The sequence below is a fragment of the Aotus nancymaae genome, unplaced genomic scaffold, assembly GCF_030222135.1.
Source record: "Aotus nancymaae isolate 86718 unplaced genomic scaffold, 86718_ANA_hifiasm-v0.15.2.pri h1tg000002l, whole genome shotgun sequence".
In the NCBI taxonomy this organism is placed as follows: Eukaryota; Metazoa; Chordata; class Mammalia; order Primates; family Aotidae; genus Aotus; species Aotus nancymaae.
Genome location: NW_026988413.1, coordinates 7787624 through 7807093, shown reverse-complemented (window position 1 = coordinate 7807093; position 19470 = coordinate 7787624). Strand labels below are relative to the sequence as shown.

Below are 19470 nucleotides of genomic sequence, written 5' to 3'. Positions count from 1 at the left end.
TTTTAGGGGACTTTTCACCAGTTCTTCCAACAGATGTTTACTGGGTGTCAGCTGTGGCCCAGGCCTTGTCCCGGGGCAGGCTCCTTGCTGTGGCACTTCCGCTCATCCTTCCAGCCATCCAGCCTCTGTGTTCAGCGTGTCTCACTGGCTTATGCAGGAAGTATGGTTGCTGAGAGGGAAGGCTGGGTCTTGTGGCTGCCTGGCTTGGTGGTCTAGGGCATGCTTGGGACAATTAGGAGATTGTTCTGCCCTGTTTTGGAGCTACCTCGAGGTGGAAGGCCAGGACCTTAACGAAATCTCTGCTGTTTTGACCCTTGGAGCCTCCTGGGGAGGAGCATGACTGATGGCCACTGTCCACACCCTTGACCATCTACACCCCTGACCATCTACACTCTTGACAGGCTTCTCCTGCCAAGGTGGCTCCACACACACACTGGGAGGCAAGATGCCTGCCTGCCAGAACAGTGGTCCAGCTGCTTCCTGGTGGATGATCAAGGAGAACCGAGTCCTGGGAAAGGACTAGTCTCAGGGGCCCTCCCAAGTTCAACAATAGGTCCTTGAAGCCTGCTTTGCTCAAAGTGTCCCCAGAGAAGTGGGAAGGGAGGAGGGTGTTGGCTAACGACACTATGACCTTCCCATGCCCTGTGACGTCGGGGGCTGGCTCCTGGTTTCTGATCAGACCTCTGTTCTCAGGGGATCCTGCTGAAGCGGAGTGGCAAGTCCCTGAACAAGGAGTGGAAGAAAAAGTATGTGACGCTCTGTGACAACGGACTGCTCACCTATCACCCCAGCCTGCATGTGAGTCTGGGAGGAGGAGCCTCCTGGGGGAGAGTATGGGAGGGGTAGAGGGAGGATAGCAGCAGACGGGCTTCAGGACGGACGGGAAGCAGACCGTAGTGATTTCGAATGGCTCATCCCTGGAGAAAGAACCTCACACTGGCAGCTTGGGACATGCACATCACATGCCCTCTGGGCAGTCAGGCTCTACGTCAGACTTTCCGGTTGTTTAAGGAGCGGGATTTGGCCACTTCCATGGAAATTCTAGTGAGGAAGCTGATGTTGCCATGCCGTTGTGTTAAGCTGGGCTGTGCCAGTAGGGAGCTGCGGACTCCTAGGCCTGGGGTGGTGGAGGACAGGGCTGTTGAGAATGGGCTGGAGCTTCAGACAGCTCCTCCTGGGAGGAGAGCAAGGGTGGCCTTGTCTGTGGTTAAGAGGGTCTGGTGCCCACATGGCCTGTGTCCAAGCTGGGGGGTGTTTTGGTGACTAGAGTGGCCCCTGTGCTGCTCCCCCACCCTTCCTTCCTCCCCTCCCCTCACCGCGTGGCTCCAGCACACAGCTGTCACCGGAATCCATCTCTGTCACCACCCCACTGTGGGGCTAATGAGTTCTCCTGTGAAGCCCCTCGAGCACAGCACGTGGGCCGGCCCCACTCCCCGGCCCAGAGGCCCTGGGCCTGCCTATGAATCTGCCCAAGATATCAGGAAGGCCTGACCCAAGAGGTGCTGGGTCCCTGTGTCCTGGCCATCACCCAGGCCCAAGAGCACCACCCATACCGCCCTGCAGAGAAAACACACGGAGAAGGCCTGGCTCTCCTGGGCTTCTCGGCATCTGACCATTCCTCAGGCGATGTTCCTCCCCCTCAGCTCAGGGGACAGTGGAGTAACACGCCTTACTCCACAGGGCAGGGCCTGGTACCTGGGAGACTGGAGGAAGGACCACACGTATTCAGTGCACCCGGCTTCTGAGCTCCCGCCCAACCCCAGCCTCCCCACCGTGAGCACAGACCTTGTCCCGCTCTTGAGTCCTTGCGAGGTGCCGAGAGAGGCGGCCAGGCCTGCTGGGAAGAGCACTGATGGCACAGGCAGAAAGTATCACAGGGGGCCAAAGGGCGCTCTGTGGGTGCCAGGCTTTGTTACTGTGTACAGAGCCCTACACTAAAGGAAGGGCCAGAAGATGAGGAGAGTCCCAGCGTTTCCCTGTCGAAAGGTTTTGAGGGTGTCAGGGCCACTCACGGATAGCAAGTCACAGGTAGAATGCTGGGGCCTGGAGACTGCGCCAGCGCCTTCCCTGCCTGAGGCGCTTCACAGCTGACACCAGGCCGCTTGGCGGTGCCCTCTGCTCGTGTCCAGCTGTCCATCTCAATGGGGGAGCTTGGGAGTGGGCCTGTTTGAAATGTCTGTTTCCCCACCTGTGTGGAGCTGACCGTTCTTACCTGCTCCTTTCTGTTTTGTGTGGCCCTAGCTTGGTGCACCGTCTGTGCCCTCTGCCAACAGTGGAGGCAGTGAGGATGAAGAGGGGTGGCAGAGGGTGTCTTGGGTTGTGGAAGAAGGTGGGTTGTGGGGTTGGGCTAGGTTTTGGTTTCGGAAGAGGAAACACAGCCAGCTGGAGAGCAGAGCTCAGGGGGGTTGGTGGCTTTTCAGAGTCACCCGGCTGGTGGCTGAGCTAAGGCTGGGACCCATTACTTTGGCTCTCAGCATTGCTCAGATTTTTCTGCACTTGTCAAGAGCACCTCCCTCTGGGGCTGGCTGAGAGAGTCACAGAAGAGTTCATAGCAGGGTGAGTGCTATCAAGTAAGGAGGGAGTCGGGCCTGCCTGCCTGGGCTGGGGTGGGCATCTGAGCCCCACAGGAGTGCCGTCCCAAGCCGCACTTGTTGCACTGTGTGACTTCTTAGAACTCAGCTGCAAGGACAGGCCGGGAAGTCCTGGCACCCAGATCCTGTCCCAGGCCCCAAAGCACACATGGCTACAGTGGAGGCAGGGCCAGTTGTGGCGCTGTGCGCTCCCTCCCAGCTGTCTGTGGGTCTCTGGCAGAGGCCCCTTTGTGCCACCCCCGCGCTTTCCCTCCCTCCGCTGCTGCCTTGCCCCCGCCATCCCCTGGCCACCTTCTTCCAACCTGAGTGTGCTCCTTGGTTGCCAGCAGTGAGCAGGCCACCTCTCTAGCAGCCACTTCTCTCTGGGCTGTTCAAACCTTAAACCCTGGCAGGAAGCATGTCGAGAAGGAGCTCTGGCACCTCCAGAGACTCCGACAGAACTCGGGGCTGAGTCTGGCTCTCCTCTCCAGCAAGGGTCTCTCCTGAGCATCGGGGCTGGTGACTCACCTATGGATGGGGGCCGGACTGGATGGGACACACAGAGGCCAATTTGGTGGGCCAGACTGAGCCCCGCGCCCGCTTCTTGCCTGGCCCGAGAGAGCCCGCCACAGCCTCCCCCATTTTGCAGCCAGCGGAGCCATTCACACAATCACCTTCTGTTAATTCTATCTGCAACATCAATTAAATTGTTTGTAGAAACTAATTGAATGTGGCTTAATCACACATCTTAATAGCTTTCCACGCTCTGAACTCGTTGTTAATTCCAGTAATAAAACGAGATGAGAACGCTGGCTGGGTAATTAGCGAGGAGGCTGGGGAAGAAATTGCTGTTTGATGGTGGGTAATAAAGGCAGCCGTGGTGACCGCTCTCCTGAGCAGCCACCGCCACTGCCACCATGCTCCCCGTTCTGCTGACGGAGGGAAACGCTGCTGCCTGTCTGAGGTTCCCATCCCTGCTGCTGCTCCTCAAGCTTCTCTCCACTCTCCTCCAGGCCCAGGCTCCAGAGTTGCCCGGGCAGGAGGGCACAGAGTCCGGGGCTGTGGGTACCAGCCTGCTCGGGGAATTCGGAGCGTCTGGCTGGTGCCATCAGAGGTGCTAAAGTTGGGCCATCCTTTCCCCTGAGGCCGGTTTCTGGCTCCTTAGCCCCAAATGGAGTCCCCCTATGCAGCTCTTATTCCTGGCATAGGGTCAGCTTTTCCTGCCATGCCCCAGCCCGGGCATCCCAAGGCTGTCATGGGGCCTAAAAACTGTTGCAGCTGCTGTGACCTCCTTGTGAACTAGAGCAGCCCAAGCCCCTCCCCTAAGGAGGGATTGCAGCTGTGCCTTTGGCCCAGCCAGCTGTTGACTGTTGTCTGGAGTAGCCGATCTAAGACGTGCTTGTGTACAGGGACTGCTGACAAGAACCAGGGACAGGAAGCTGAGTGTGGGATGCGCAGAGAAGGGGTGAGGCAGTGAAGTCACTTGGTGGACACAGGGCTGAAAGCAAGACCCGAGGGCCAGTGGGGCCAGTGAAGTGCAGCCTGGTGTGCTGGAGAAGGATGGATGGAGGTATGCTGGGAAGGCAGGAGGGGCTCCTGGGTCCGTTTCCTTCTCAGCCACCTTGGCAAGGCCCCAAGCTGTGGGCAGAGTCCTGCTCCACGAGGTGTGGGCTGAGAGGTTGTCAAAGAGGCCCTGCCCGGGCGGGAGGCTGCTCACTGGTCCCTCGGTTGTGTCGCTCTGTGGTTGTGGGACAGTGAACGGAACTTCAGCACATGCTCGGAGCCAAGCGCTTGGTACCGTCCCTCACAGAGGACTGGGGTGGCAGGAGGGCACAGGTACAGCCCAAGGCTGCAGGGAGCAGCAGTGGCAGGGAGTGGCTCCTCTCCGAACACAGCTTCCAGGCGCAGCTCCTCTTCTCTGGTTGGTTACTCCCCTGGTCCTCTTCCTGAAGGGCTGCCTGCCTGGGAAGATGCCATAGGTACCTCGAGAATTCAGGCAACCTCAGGCTCAGCTAGAGCCCACAGGGCTGGACCTGGGCAGGGAGGCGGTATGCTAACGCCAGGTCTTTCCACCATTCCCCTGATGACACAGAGCTGTGAGTGGTGTCCAGCTCAGCCACAGAAGTGCAAGTGGAGGCTGGTGTTTGGCACTTTTTCCTCCATCTAGGTGGTAACTTCCTCACCTTTTCTTAGTGACCTGGGACCAGGGGACCCCTTGTCTACTTATGTCCTCATGATTCCTCCCAGAGAGAGCCCTGGTGAGATTTCCTGCCCTTCCACTGCTTCCCAAGAGGCAGCAGGCCCCCCGGGCTCTTTTCAGCAGAGGACAGTGTCGGTTTTCCCTGGAGCTAAATGGGTGAGAAGAGAGAGCAAGCCTGGGGGGAAAGCAGTCTGCCAGCCAGAGCAGTGAAGGTGAGGGCTGGGCTCCTCAGGGCAGGAGGACGCATCTGGGACAGCCCCTCGCACGGCCGCCCTCAGGATGCAGACATTCCGAGGTGCTCATGGAGGGGAAAGAAGGAGCAGATTTATGTCCAATCAGTGTAAGTTGGTCAGAAGTTAAGTCTGGCACCCCCACCCAGGTTCTTCTCTCAGGAAGGGTCAGAGACCCTTGGGGAGGAATTTGTGCCATGTTACCAAGGGCATTAGCTAGGCATTGCCTCGGAGCTCAGGGGCAGTGGCAGGGACAAGGAAGCAGGAGGCAACAGGCTATGGGGAGAGGCTGGAAGGAGGAGGCACGGGGGGCTCCAGGCCAGGACACTGCCAGCCCCCATCCTCCCTCCCTGCACTCAGCCACACTGCTACCTAAATGGTGGGTGAGTTGAAGCACAAAGTGTCCCCTATTCCTGGGGCCCTGACTTGAAGGCAGGGCGAGTCCCAGCCTCAGGACGGGCTGGAGGAAGCCTGCGCATGGGGCACAGGCCTGGGAATCTGAAAAACCTCGGCATGAATCTGACTCTGCTACTGTTTAAATGTGTGTTCTTGGGCAGATTAGCCCTTCTAAGCCTCAGTTCCTTCATCTACAAAACAGGCACTGCCTCCCTCAGGTGGTGAGGATCCCGCGAGGTCATACGTGAAGTGTATAAATACACTGCTGTAGGACAGTAAACACCCTGCACGTGACAGGCAGATGACATGACGGCGATGACGATGACTGTCGCCAGGGAATCGGTGGCACCTGTGAGACCAGGCACCTGTTGCTGTATTCCAGAGTCCAGCAAAAAGAGGCGTCTCTTTAAACTGTTCAACAAGTGTTTGTTGTCAGACACTGTTCTAAGGGTCGGGATGATTCTGGGCTTTAGAAGGTTCCTAATGCCCAGGTGGGGTCTGCAGTGCTTGGTGGCCACCCTGTCACCCGTGGCCCCGAGTCTCTCAGCTCCCCTCTGCAGCACTTGGCCTGCTCTGTGCTGTTGCCTCCTAAGCCGTCATTCCTGAGGGCCTGAGCCACCCCCAACTCTGCCTCTCTCCTGGCCAAGTCCCCCAGCGCTGCTTTGGGCACTGTGGAGATCCAGGTGTAATCCAGACTCGGAGACATTCTGTGGCTTAGAGTCCTGCTTTTCAAGATTGGAGTGTTCTCTCTCTTCCCACAGCAGGGAGAGACCTGGGAGCTGTGAGGCTCAGTGCTGGATGGCTGCTGCTAACCAGTCTTCGTTTGTCTCACCCACCTGGCCTTTAGGATTACATGCAGAACATCCACGGCAAGGAGATTGACCTGCTGCGGACGACAGTGAAAGTGCCTGGGAAGCGCCTGCCCCGAGCCACACCTACCACAGCTCCGGGCACCAGCCCCCGTGCTAACGGGCTGTCTGTGGAGCGGAGTAACACACAGCTGGGTGGGGCCACAGGTGAGGAGGCTGCTGAGGTGGGGGCATGGGGGTGGCTGCTGTGGAGCCGAGGCAGGCAGACATTCTGGGCTTGGCTTCTTCTTGGCCTGGGCACGGGGTGCTGGCCAGCATCACATTTCAAGGTCATCTCAGCCAAAGACACGTGCCCTAATGCAGCTCTCATGGAGTTAGTTGAGGTAGCAGCAAATGTCTAGACCAGCAGTTGACCTGGATGTCAGACGGGGCCAGGTAGTGTCATGTCCGGGTAGCGGTGCTGGTGGTCCTAGGCCCATCTCTGCATCTGGATCTGAAGCTGGCGATGGGTGGGGGCAGGGCCTCTGGGTGCATGGCCAGCATCTCAGCCAAGATTGCCATGTGGAGACAGAGGAGGTAGAAGGGCACGGAGCTATCTGGCATCAACCTGGTGCATCTTCTCAGGACTGAGAGGTGGGGTCTCTGCTCAGAGGACTGAATTTAGACAGGAGCTGGAGGCAGGAAACTCCATGAAGCATGTGGTGTTCTTACCTTTTCAACTGAGAGTGCTGGCTCAGGTGGAAGGCCCCCTGTCCCCAGGGACTCCCTTCCTATGCTGCTTCATTCCTCCTCCTTTGGGCCCCCAGGCCTGGTGCTCTTCCAGGGCCATCCTTCTACACTCAGTTCCCTTGCTTCCAGAGCCCCTGGCTCCTGACTGCTTTCCTCTGAGACTTCTGTATTCCTGACGCTATCCTAGGTCATTGGGTCTCATGTTCCCTGGGCCCAGGAACAGCTGCCCAAAACCCTGCCCTGCTGGTGCCATGCCTGTGCCCTGCCCCAGGAGTCAGCACCTGGCAGCAGTGGTCTGCAGCTGGGTGAGTCACCTCCCTACAGGGCCTGTGCTTGTCACCATGATGGGAGGATGTGACAGACTTTTAATGGACAGGTGGTTGGGGGTACTAAGTCCCCTGGAATGGATGGGAGAGACCCCAAACAGTAAAGAATTGCCCCACTCAAAATGCTGATGGAACACCGCTGAGAAGGCCCAGGTTAGAGGGAAGGAAGGTGCGATGATGCCTCCAGGTGTGGTCCTTGTGGGAGGTGCAGCACCTGAAACAGGTGTGCTGGGCTCGCTCTCGCAGAACTACTGCCCACCAGGCTGAAGGCAGGGGAGCCACCGGGTAGGTGCCTGATGCTGCCAACTGAGATGTGCAAGGTGCAGCGGGTGTCTGTGGTGCAGTGGGTGTCTATGGTGCAGTGGGTGTCTGTGGTGCAGCGGGTGTCTGTCTGTGGTGCAGCGGGTGTCTGTGGTGCAGTGTCTGTCTGTGGTGCAGTGTCTGTCTGTGGTGCAGTGGATATCTGTGGTGCAGTGGGTGTCTGTGGTGCAGTGGGTGTCTGTGGTGCAGTGGCTGTCTGTGGTGCCGTGGCTGTCTGTGGTGCCGTGGCTGTCTGTGGTGCCGTGTCTGTCTATGGTGCAGTGGCTCTGTGGTGCAGTGGCTGTCTGTGGTGCAGTGGCTGTCTGTGGTGCAGTGGGTGTCTGTGGTGCAGTGGGTGTCTGTCTGTGGTGCAGCGGGTGTCTGTGGTGCAGTGTCTGTCTGTGGTGCAGTGTCTGTCTGTGGTGCAGTGGGTGTCTGTGGTGCAGTGGGTGTCTGTGGTGCAGTGGGTGTCTGTGGTGCAGTGGCTGTCTGTGGTGCCGTGGCTGTCTGTGGTGCCGTGGCTGTCTGTGGTGTCGTGGCTGTCTATGGTGCAGTGGCTCTGTGGTGCAGTGGCTGTCTGTGGTGCAGTGGCTGTCTGTGGTGCAGTGGGTGTCTGTGGTGCAGTGGGTGTCTGTGGTGCAGTGGCTGTCTGTGGTGGAGTGGCTGTCTGTGGTGGAGTGGCTGTCTGTCTATGGTGCAGTGGCTATCTATGGTGCAGTAAGTGTCTTTGATGCAGTGGATGCCTCTGCATCAGGCCCCAGGTCCGTAGCAGCTCTAAGTAGAGGTCATTGTCCCCATTTTAATGAGGAAACAGAAGCTTGGAGTGGCTAACAAACTTGTCTGAAAAGTCCCACAGTTAAGTGGGAGAGCTGGGTGAGGCTCAACCTAGGTGTGTCTGTTGAGGAGCCATGTTCTTTCCTCTAAGCCACTCTGAACTCAGAAAGGAAGCCTGTGAGGTGGATGGAGGGAAGGAAGGAAGCTGAGGAGGAAGAAGCTGGCCACCACCCATCACAAGGCTGTGCTGGGTGTTGGGGGCGGCTTGAGCCTGCTGTGGGGTGGCACCGGCCTGAGGGCAGGTCACATGCAGTCTTCAGGGCTCTGCCTGGACAACGGATCAGAGCTGCAGGGAGCCCTCTGGCACCAGCCCCCAGGAGCCCCTTTGGTCAGCTTGGGGTCTCTCCTGTCATTCCAAAAAGGGAGGAACAGGCCTGAGTGAGTCCCTTTCCCCTTGAGGGCAGGGAGCCAGAGGACAGCTGGGCTGTTTCTCTAGAGCAAGAGAAATGAGAAGACACTGTCCTGTCCCATGTCTGTCCCTGGCATCCCTCACCTGGGAGCAGCAGTAGCATGGAGAAGGCAGCCGCATGCCCTTCCTCCTGTAATGACAGCGCCCACACGCAGGAGCTCGAGGACAGTGCTCACCCAGCCCGCGTCCCGCTGCCGCGTGCCGACACCGACACCGACCCTCATGCACACTCACACATGTCTCTCGCTCACCGGGCGATGTTAACATCTCATTATCTTTGTTACTGTAATTACATTATCCGCTGCTTTATGCAGAATTATCCTCCGAGGACTAATTGATGGCTCCATGTTTAATTCATTAATCATTAGCATCAAATTCGACAATTACAGTGCACACTGATTGTGGGATTGCAGGCGTAATGAGGGGAGAATTAACAAAGAAAAGGGAAAGCACTTTCCCTCCCTCAGGGTTTTGGGTTGGGGGGCTTGGGGTGGAAGTTGGGCCTGTGATGGCTTTGGATGGGGCTAGGGATGAGGCGGAGTACAATTTGGAACCTGGAAGGGAATGAAAGTAGGGGGAGGAGAAGCAAGGTGTCTGAGGGATCAAGTGTACACCCCGGAAGGTTTCCTGAGGCAGGACCTGTGAGGGCAGAGGAGGGGAGGTGGCATCTGCCTGTTCCTTTGGGGCCTGGAGATGGAGACTGGCCTGTAGCCTCCGTGCTGCATGAATGTGACTAAGCACTCTCTGTGTGTCTGGTTCTGTTTTGGGTGTTGTGACAAACACAAGAGAAACATCAAACTTGCTCCCCGCCTTTAGGCGTCATCCCAGCCACAGAGAGTGGCACATTTGGGCATTCCTTTACCTTCTAGCCGCTGCAGCACCCTGCTTCCTACCCAGGGCTTCTACTCAGTCCCGTCACTTGCAGGGCTGGTGTGAGGCCTGGCGCCTGCCTTTCCCCTGGCTGGGCCTCTGCCTCCAGCTTTGGCTGGCTCTGGGCCCCTTCTCTGCTTTCCTACTGGCCTCCAGCACCTGGCTGGCTCCTCGGCTGCAAGGTTCAAGCTTTCTTAGACCACCTAGGGCCATGTCACTCTGGTCTCAGTCTTGGGTGGACTGAAGAAGGGGAAGGAAGCTTAGGTTCTCAGTGTTCCAACTGAGGCCTTCTAAGTGTCACAGGCCTCTGGGGCCCCACGCTGTTCCCCGAATCTCTCCCACAGGGACTCAGTATGGGAGTGAGGTGGGAGGATTCTGCGGCGCTCTGTCCTCCCTCCACTGCTGGCGGCGCCTGCCCCAGCCTTGGCTTTCCTAGAGCCTTTGGTTCCCCCTGGCTCTGCCATTCTTCCCTGATGGGAAACGAAAGATTAATTTTCTCCAGCCCAACAGGATAATTACTAATACTAATTAGACATAATTACTTGAATTTGATACACTTATTTCTCGTCAGTATGGCAGTAAAGCTGAGGCAAAGCAAATGGCATATGTGGACTGGAATGGAGGGTGCAGGGGCCCGAGCCAGGAGGGACCCCACCAGGAACACTGCGGAGATGGGCGTCAGCACTGCCCCAGCTCGCTCTGCAAGTTGGGAGCTCTCTGATTCATTGACCCCTCCCTACTCCCAGATCACAATGAGGGGACAGTGTTGTGGACCTTTCTGCTCCTGGAGAGAGGAGGGCGTGAAGGTCTTGGGACAGGCTGCTTTCTAAGGCGCACCGGGCCCCTGCACAGCCCCTGGCTCTCAGAAGCCTGGCCTGCCACCTGATGAACCCAGTGCCCTGCTGGAATTTCTCAGGCTCTGCCCTGCAGCCCTATTTTTAGGATAGTATCTCTGAGCATCCTCCCCCATCCGGCCTCCCCTCCCAGTCTGACCCTTCCCGCCCCCAGGTGCCCCCCACTCGGCCAGCAGCGCATCCCTGCACTCTGAGCGCCCCCTCAGCAGCTCAGCCTGGGCTGGCCCGCGCCCCGAGGGGCTGCACCAGCGCTCCTGCTCCGTTTCCAGCGCCGACCAGTGGAGTGAGGCCACTGCCCTGCCCCCAGGCGTGCAGCACCCTGGTGAGTGGTGGCTCTGCTGCTTCCCACCTTTTCTGGGGCCCCAGTGACAGAGAGGAGGGAAACTGGGCAGCATTTTTGGCCTGGGAGGCTGCCCTGGGACAGTGCCCAGGCCAAGGGGTGGAGCCCAGCTGGGCCCTCCAGGGCTTGTCACAGAGACCTTGCTTCAGGGCTAGTACTGATGTTGCCTTGGAAACAGAGTAGGGGCACTGTCCCTTCCTCAGCCTCCAAGTGCAGCCATTTTCCCCAGAGCCCCCACCCGCCTGCAGCCCTGCCTAGGGCCAGTGCTAGAGGCCCGCCCTCTGCAGCTCCTCCTCCCCTTCGTCCCCAGGCGGCGCTGGTGGCGGCTCCCGCATCCCCATCAGCCCCCTGTGCAGTTAGCTCATCAGCCTCTCGGCAGGGGGGGACAGGGAAGCGGCTGAGGAGGGAGGTCGGAGGCTGGGCGCTCTAAGCTGTGTGAGCCACGTTCTGAAGGCAGCAGAATCTCGCCCGCTACTGTGGAGCAGGTGGTGGGGAGGTCCCCGTGGAGTTGCCCTGAAAGGTCATTTTCCACCTGTGCTGCCCCCTTCAGATAGGCCTCCACCCATCCTAGGTGGGTCGGTGACTCCACCGTCTCTCCTGTCTGCCCCCTCCACTTGTTTCCAGGGCTCTTCCATTTGCCCCTTTGTCTGTTCTTTCTCTCTGCTTTTCTTTTGACCCTACTTCTTTCACCATTGACCACAGATCCCATCAGCAGTTCTGAAGGCTCAAAAGGGCATGGGGCCAGCTCTCCTTTCCTGTCCCTTGCTCTTTCCATGCCTTTGTCATGAGTGACGGTGTAATGACAGGAAGGCCCAGGGTACCCCACTGTCACCCCAGCCAAGGGTGTTCTCTCTGATTGGCTTCCCAAAGGCCCTTCCTGAGCTCTCCCAGTAGAAGCACTAGGGCCCAGTCTCTGAGTAGCCCTGGCCTCAGGAGCATGGGCTTGAGAGAGGAGCTGGGCAGTGCCAGCACAGGGAACTGCCCCACCTCCCAATCCACACCCAGCGCACCCCTGGGGGAAGTGAGCTAGGAATGCAGAAAGGGAGCCAGGGGCCCTTTCCTTGGGTCACTGGTCCAGTGGCCTGTGCTCCCTGTGTGAGGGCCCTCTGTTGAGTCTGGAAGGAGGAAGGCAGGGAGGGAGGGAGTGTGTCTGCCTCTAATGAAGTTTGACATTTAGTAGTGAGCGCCGGGCGGGGTGTGGGAGACGGAGCTTGATTAGCGCGCTCTAATTGACAGTAATTAGGCAGCTCCCTGATTGTTTCTAATTCTGCTATTAATTGTGAGGAGCGGGGAGTGTGATTGAGGATAAATTTGGTGCGGAGCTGCTGGGGCTTCAGCTCCCCATGAGTTCCCTGGGCTGCCTTCCACCCCTCCAGGCTGCAGAGGCAGTTTCCTCCCTTTGCCTCCATCCTGCTCTGCCTAAGTTTCCTACTCTTTCTCCACATTTTCCTCCTCCAAGGCTGGGGAGCTTTGGGACTGGGAAAACCAGGCAGACCCCTCACCTGGAGAGAGGTGTCTGGCTGGCTCTCCCAAGTGTGGCCTAGCTACAGTTGGCAGGACTGGTCCTTTCCTCCTCCCAGTGCCCTGTGCCCCTCCCCTCCTCTGCCTCCCTTCTTCCCACACTTCTCCAACTCTCCCCTCACCAGCCAGTGGCCCAGCTGAGGTGCTTGGTTCCAGCCCCAAGCTGGAGCCTCCCCCATCTCCCCACTCCAACCGGAAGAAGCACCGGAGGAAAAAGAGCACCGGGACCCCCCGACCAGACGGCCCCAGCAGTGCTGCTGAAGGTTAGGGGGACCCAGAGGGAAACTGGGCACAGGAGGTGGGCAGTGGGACTTGGGGATAGTACCCTAAAAGTAACACCTATTTCTTTTAAAATTCAGTGGATTAAACACTTTCTAGTAATTGCTCATCAAAGTAGTTCTACAACTTCTTTTGGTAATCTAGACCTGGTATCTTAGAAAAGTTCTTCTGCTAACTGAAACCCTTTCTGTTGAAATGTGGGCTTCATATATTCTTAAAGAAGGTAAAAGACAGCAGACTGCTACTGCGATAGCTCCTGTAAGATGTGCGGGTGGGACCTGTGCATTTTGTGTCTTTTGTGTCATCCCAAGTTTAATAAGTGCTAGGTACTTACTAGGTGCTTAATACATGTGTACAGATTGGCTGAGTCTCTCAGTTTTCCTTAGGCTAAGGAATTCCAGCTCCTGAAGCCTTCTTCCCTAGGACCTTTCTCTTCCTCTATTATACTGCTGCGCCTCGGATTTTCCCCAAAGTATCTTCAAAACTTCCCTCTTCTTAAGTGATTGGAGTTTCTTTGCTCCCAAATAAGTTTAACTTCTATAGATTCATAATTTCTCATTTCTGCTCTAATCGTCAGGGTTAGAGGTATGGGTCAGGTGAGCAGAGACACCTAGCCAACCTGTGACACAGTAATGCTTAGTACTTACAGCATGGGGTGTCCCTTCTGGTCTGGCAGACTGAGCCCCACAAATGATCATAGAGATCATATAGTTCAAAGTCTGTGATTGAAAGCAAGGTAAGGCACAGTGATGGTGCCTGGGGAAGGAGGCACCGGTTCTATTTCTGTGGGAAGGTACCCTGAGAGCAAGGGCCCAGCAGAGTAGGAATTCCAGAGGATGTCAGTGTCACTGAGGTGAGGCTGCCTGGGGCCAAGATGCAGTGAGAACTTACAAGCAGGGATGGCCTTGGCAGAACTGGGGTTCACCCTGGGGCCTTACCACAGGTACCTATGCTGTCTTTCCAGCCCCCAGGACACAGTCACACTGCTTGTTAGGAATTGTTCACCCATGGGGCGGTGGCCATTGGGAATGGGATTCATGTGGCTGTCTTCCGGGGCCTGGGGGAGGAAAGCTTGGAAGAGCTTCACCACATTACTTGGGGTCACAGTCCAGCCTTCAGTGCTTGTCACTACAGATGCCCTCAGGCCTTTATTTGCTCACATGCTCCAGGTCCTGGAGAAAACCTCTCCTCCTCTCCCCCATCCACATGCCCTTCCTTCCTGTCTATACTATGGTAGTGGGGGAGGGGGCCCCGCTCCCAGGAGCCCCACGCTGACGCCGTCAGGAATATTGGGTTTAATGAGCTGCAAAATGAGGCGGCTGTAGCTGACATGTACGGATGGTGCCCACACCCGCCTTCCCCCACCCTCTCCCAGCATTTGCCTCCTAGCACCCTGTCGCATCCTTCTCCAGATACTCGGCTCTTCTTTCTCCAGGAAGCACCCCTCTCTGGTTTCATACCCATTCCCAGCAGTGCTAGGGGTGCCAAGACCCTGTGTCCCCCATCCGTTTTCACCTGAGCTCCACAGGTGGTTAAGAATGAGGATTGGGAGCTCAAGCTAATCTTGCAAGTTTACTGTGCCTCCTTCTTGCAACTTGTCCTGGAGCATGTGGCCTTGCACCTGGGGAGGAGGACCTGTGCCAGTGGAGCTGGGTAGTGAGTGGAGCTGCGGCGATGGCACGCCCCGGGTGTGCCTGCGGGCCAGGAGCCCTGATGGCATAAACATCCCCCACACAGAGGCAGAAGAGTCGTTTGAATTTGTGGTGGTGTCCCTCACCGGGCAGACGTGGCACTTCGAGGCTTCAACGGCAGAGGAGCGGGAGCTGTGGGTTCAGAGCGTGCAGGCCCAGATCCTTGCCAGCCTGCAAGGCTGCCGCAGTGCCAAGGACAAGGTGGGTACAGAGTGACTGGGCCCACACAGAGCACCTGGCTGGGATGGGACTGAAAGGAGCCTCATGACTGACCAGCCACCCCTTCTCTCTCCTGCTGTGTGACAGACGCGACTGGGGAACCAGAACGCAGCTCTGGCTGTACAGGCTGTCCGCACTGTTCGCGGCAACAGCTTTTGTATTGACTGCGATGCCCCCAGTAAGTGCAAGGCTGGTGGGGCTGGGAGTTGGGGACGGCCCGGGGAAAGCTTTGCAAGCATCAGAAGAACAGGGAAGAGGACAGGGAAGACTTTCCTAATTGTCCCACCCTCTGGTGGCCTGCCTGCTGTTGCTATATCATTCTTCTCTCCTTGTCTAGATCCAGACTGGGCCAGCCTGAACCTGGGTGCCCTGATGTGCATCGAGTGCTCGGGCATCCACCGACACCTGGGGGCTCACCTGTCCCGGGTACGCTCCCTTGACCTTGACGACTGGCCACCTGAGCTGCTGGCTGTCATGACTGCCATGGGCAATGCCCTCGCCAACAGCGTCTGGGAGGGGGCCCTGGATGGCTACTCCAAGCCAGGGCCTGACGCCTGCAGGTGAGCGGATGGTGCCCTGGAGCTGGCCAGGAGTAGGGGGGCCGTTGGGGGCTCCAAGCACGGGGAAGACTGGAGTGGTTGTGATGGTGTTAGAAGGGTTAAAACTGTCCGTTGCTCTGCTTGGCAGTTGGCCCCTTGGGGTTGCCCCTCCTGCTCTGGTGCCTGTCACTCAGGCGCCTCACAATAACGGGCCCTTTCTGAGCCCTTTCTGAGCTGAGCGTTATCAGCAGGTCAGGGGCCAGCAGGAGGCGCATGCGCCGGGCCCCTATCACGATGTGGTGCAGAGTGCCCACTCCGGAGCTCTGAGATGGGGAGAATGGGTGGGAGATAGGGGAATGCACGGCCCCCCAGTGCAGGCCCCCACCCGCTTTGTTCCAGCACTGCCAATCCAAGAGAGTTCAGACGGCCAGATAAGCTGCAACACGGGCCTGCCTGGAATCTTCCTGCCCTCGCGGCCCCCACATCCCCACTGTACCCAGGGGGCCTCCCTTCAGTCTCCCTGCTTTTCAGCTTCTCCCACCCCCTTTCCATGACCCACTGGCCCTCTGTGTGCCTGGAGTTTCTAAGGCTTCTCTCCTCCCTTTCTGCTCTCACTTTCACCGTTTCTCCCTTGTCCCCCCGGTGTTGCTTCCTTTCTGCCCACCTTTCTGGCCCCACCCATTGCTCGGTGTCCTTCCTTGGCTCATGCCCTGATGGGCCTGTGGTTGCAGAGAGGAGAAGGAGCACTGGATACGGGCCAAGTATGAGCAGAAGCTCTTCCTGGCCCCACTGCCAAGCTCAGACGTGCCGCTGGGGCAGCAGCTGCTCCGGGCTGTGGTGGAAGATGACCTGCGTCTGTTGGTGATGCTCCTGGCACATGGTTCCAAGGAGGAGGTGAACGAAACCTATGGGGACGGGGACGGGCGGACGGCCCTACATCTCTCCAGTGCCATGGCCAACGTTGTCTTCACGCAGCTGCTCATCTGGGTGAGTCACGTGCCTCAGGCCTGCCCTGACTTTGCTCTTCTTGGCCCCGTCCTTTGAAAGCCTCTCTTCTTTCCTCCCCTACAACCAATTTCTCTCCTCCCATGTCATGCCAACTGTAGACATGTTTTCTCCTACAGTACGGGGTAGACGTGAGGAGCCGGGACGCCCGGGGCCTGACTCCACTGGCCTATGCTCGCCGGGCTGGCAGCCAGGAGTGTGCAGACATCTTGATACAGCATGGCTGCCCTGGGGAGGGCTGTGGCTTAGTGCCTACCCCCAACAGAGAGCCTGCCAATGGCACCAACCCTTCTGCTGAGCTGCACCGCAGTCCTAGCCTCCTATAAGGCCCAGGAAGAGGGCAGAGGGGCCAGAAGGATTCCATGGCCTGAAGACCCTCCTCTCTCCAGGCACTGCGGGGACAGACACAGAAATGGAGAAGCAGGGACATGCAGAAAGGATGAAGCAGAGGAAATGAGGGAGGAGAGTCAAAGGGGACCAAGGAGAGTTTGGGGATTTGAGCTGCAGCAGAGAGGGAATGAGGGATTTAGCCCTCTGCCCTAAGGTGCCATTGAAAAGGGACAGGACCCTTCGGAGGTGCCTGTGAGGAGAGGGGAGCAGGACCTCTCCCTCCTCCAGATCCCTGCCTCCTAGTGCCAGCCCCTCACACGCCTTCATCCTGAAACAGAAGGAGGACGGCACAGGGTGGGGTTGCTGGATAAAAGAGATGAGGGGTGATCTGTGAGTCCCATGTAAACTTTGTACATTGGAATATTTATGTTTGTGTACATATTTGGTGTGTGTGTATGATGAGCCAATAAACCAGACTGTGTGTGTGGCCTTGTTTCCCTCTTTTACATCGCTGCCCTCCGTAGCGCACCCCTCAGCTCTGCTCCCTCGTCCCTTCTCGTTCTTTGCCGTGTTCTGAGATTTTTCTTCCCTTTGTTCGCCTGGGTCCCAGGTGGTTGTTCCTCAATCTCCTACGTGCATTGCTTTCTTTTTTCGGCCTTCCATTGGCAGGGTGTTGTTGAGTTTTCAGCAGCATGGCACAGTGCCCCGATGAAAGGACATAGAGCTCTTTGCTTCCTACTGGGTGCTGCCTCCCCCACCTTCAGGCAGTTTTTTTTTGAGACGGAGGAGTCTCGCTCTGTCACCAGGCTGGAGTGCAGTGGCTCACTGCAGCCTCTACCTCCTGAGTTCAAGCGATTCTCCTTCCTCAGCCTCCCAAGTAGCTGTGATTACAGGTGCCCACCACCATGCTCAGCTAATTTTTGTATTTTTAGTAGAGACGAGGTTTTGCCATGTTAGCCAGGCTGGTCTCAAACTCCTGACCTCAGATGATCCACCTGCCTTGGCCTCCCAAAGTGCTGGGAATACAGACATGAGCCACCATGCCTGGCCATCAGATAGCTTTTCCAGCTGTTCTCTTCATTTGTCATCAGTATTCTATGGAGTAAGCTCATTTCCATGCCCTGTACTGGCCAAAATGCACCGAGAGAGAGGGCATAAGCATTGCCTGTTTCCTACAAGGCTAGGAATGGCCATGCAGCAGGATGTACAGGGAGAGACTCAAATCAGTACCTGCGAGAAAAACTGAGGGGGCCACAGGATAAGTGGAGCGCTTCGTTCCAGACAGCTGTGTTACAGCATAGACTGAATTGTGCTTGCGCTTTGCTTGTGAGGAAAGGGGAGGAGGTAGGTGGCTGACACCAGAACAGCCGCTGTAGCTCCCACCATCTTGCCAAGCCCAGCTGGGGGCAGAATACAGAGCTCCTGCTTTTCTTTCTCTCTGAATCCCTTAGTTATTCCAGAAGGAAGACCTGGGGGAAACGCATCTCCCTGCTGGTTCTGAAATGATGACAACTTGCTAATTGAGAGTCCTGACTCTGAGGAGTCTTGCCTCATTACTGGACCCACTTTGCTGGTGGCCCTTGTCTTCTTTTTTATAAAAATTTCCCACAGGCCTGACATAGGCCCTTTCTAAAACACCATGAGCATATGTTGGGTGTGGTGGGCTGTGCAGGTAAATAGGTAAGTAACACTCTTGAGAGAGGAAGCCAGGCTTTCTCAGCCCACAGCCCCTTTGCAAGGCTGATACGAGCCTTACACGTAGTTAGGGCAAAATAGAAGAGACAAGGCCACGGGTATATGGAGGAGTAGAGTTCCTGGGCTCCAAATTCTAGCAATAATCACCTCCAGATTCCCTATGGAAAACAAGCTGCTTGGGCTGGCTGAATATGGCTTTGAACAGAGGGTTAGGAGGCTACATAGGTAGAGCCAGAAAAACCCTGTAGGTCGGGTCCTTGGTTTGAGCTCTTCTCCACTGTGGCCTTCCTGCCCAGGTGCTTCCTAGCCTGCCACTCAGGGGACACAGGGACACAGAAACTCTGCTCCAGCCCTGCCAGAATGACAGCAGCTCTTGTGATCCTCAACCTCTGTCTGGCTTATCTCCTAAAAAGATCTAACCCCGTAGGTTCCCTGTGAAGGCTGAGTCTAAGGTATCAGAGAGACTTAGCCTTGATCTAGACCAGGCTGGGAATGGGGCTGATCTAGACTATATATTTTTAGCCTAACAACTCAAGCTCTTCTGAAATTTACCCCAAAAATAGAGAAGATCCACCCTAGATCTGTGTGTTTTCACTGGAGAACTGTGGTACCTTTTTTTTTTTTTTTTTTTGAGACAGAGTTTCGCTCTTGTTACCCAGGCTGGAGTACAATGGCGCAATCTCGGCTCACTGCAACCTCTGCCTCCTGGGTTCAGGCAATTCTCCTGCCTCAGCCTCCTGATTAGCTGGGATTACAGGCACGTGCCACCATGCCCAGCTAATTTTTTGTATTTTTAGTAGAGACGGGGTTTCACCATGTTGACCAGGATGGTCTCAATCTCTTGACCTCATGATCCACCCGCCTCGGCCTCCCAAAGTGCTGGGATTACAAGCGTGAGCCACCGTGCCCGGCTTTTTTTTTTTTTTTTTTTTTTTTTTTGAGACGGAGTTTTGCTCTTGTTACCCAGGCCAGAGTGCAATGGCGCAATCTTGGCTCACCACAACCTCCGCCTCCTGGGTTCAAGCAATTCTCCTGCCTCAGCCTCCCGAGTAGCTGGGATTACAGGCGCATGCCACCCTGCCCAGCTAATTATTTTGTATTTTTAGTAGAGACAGGGTTTCACCTTGTTGACCAGGATGGTCTCGATCTCTTGACCTCATGATCCACCCGCCTCGGCCTCCCAAAGTGCTGGGATTATAGGCGTGAGCCACTGCGCCCGGCCTGGTACCATTCGCCTCGGCCTCCCAAAGTGCTGGGATTATAGGCGTGAGCCACCGCGCCCGGCCTGGTACCATTGTTAATGACCAGTCACGGCTCCAGGTTG

The 19470-nt window shown here is 56.9% G+C and overlaps 1 protein-coding gene across 5 annotated transcripts in view; it reads left to right on the top strand.

Annotated features, from left to right (window-relative positions):
- The window catches only part of AGAP3 (ArfGAP with GTPase domain, ankyrin repeat and PH domain 3), a 59952-nt gene extending 43014 nt beyond the window's left edge, over positions 1 to 16938 (top strand). For 3 of the 5 annotated variants that reach the window (XM_012443045.3, XM_064370630.1, XM_064370765.1), the window contains 9 exons: positions 694 to 798; positions 6244 to 6412; positions 10682 to 10849; positions 12514 to 12651; positions 14405 to 14559; positions 14665 to 14755; positions 14915 to 15137; positions 15848 to 16103; positions 16241 to 16938. In XM_012443045.3, coding sequence (XP_012298468.3) covers positions 694 to 798; positions 6244 to 6412; positions 10682 to 10849; positions 12514 to 12651; positions 14405 to 14559; positions 14665 to 14755; positions 14915 to 15137; positions 15848 to 16103; positions 16241 to 16447 — 1512 coding nt within the window. In that variant the 3' untranslated portion in view covers positions 16448 to 16938. The remainder of the gene's footprint in view (positions 1 to 693; positions 799 to 6243; positions 6413 to 10681; positions 10850 to 12513; positions 12652 to 14404; positions 14560 to 14664; positions 14756 to 14914; positions 15138 to 15847; positions 16104 to 16240) is intronic. The other 2 variants (XM_064370611.1, XM_064370780.1) reach the window with 1 other exon arrangement.
- The last annotated feature ends 2532 nt before the right edge of the window (positions 16939 to 19470 follow it).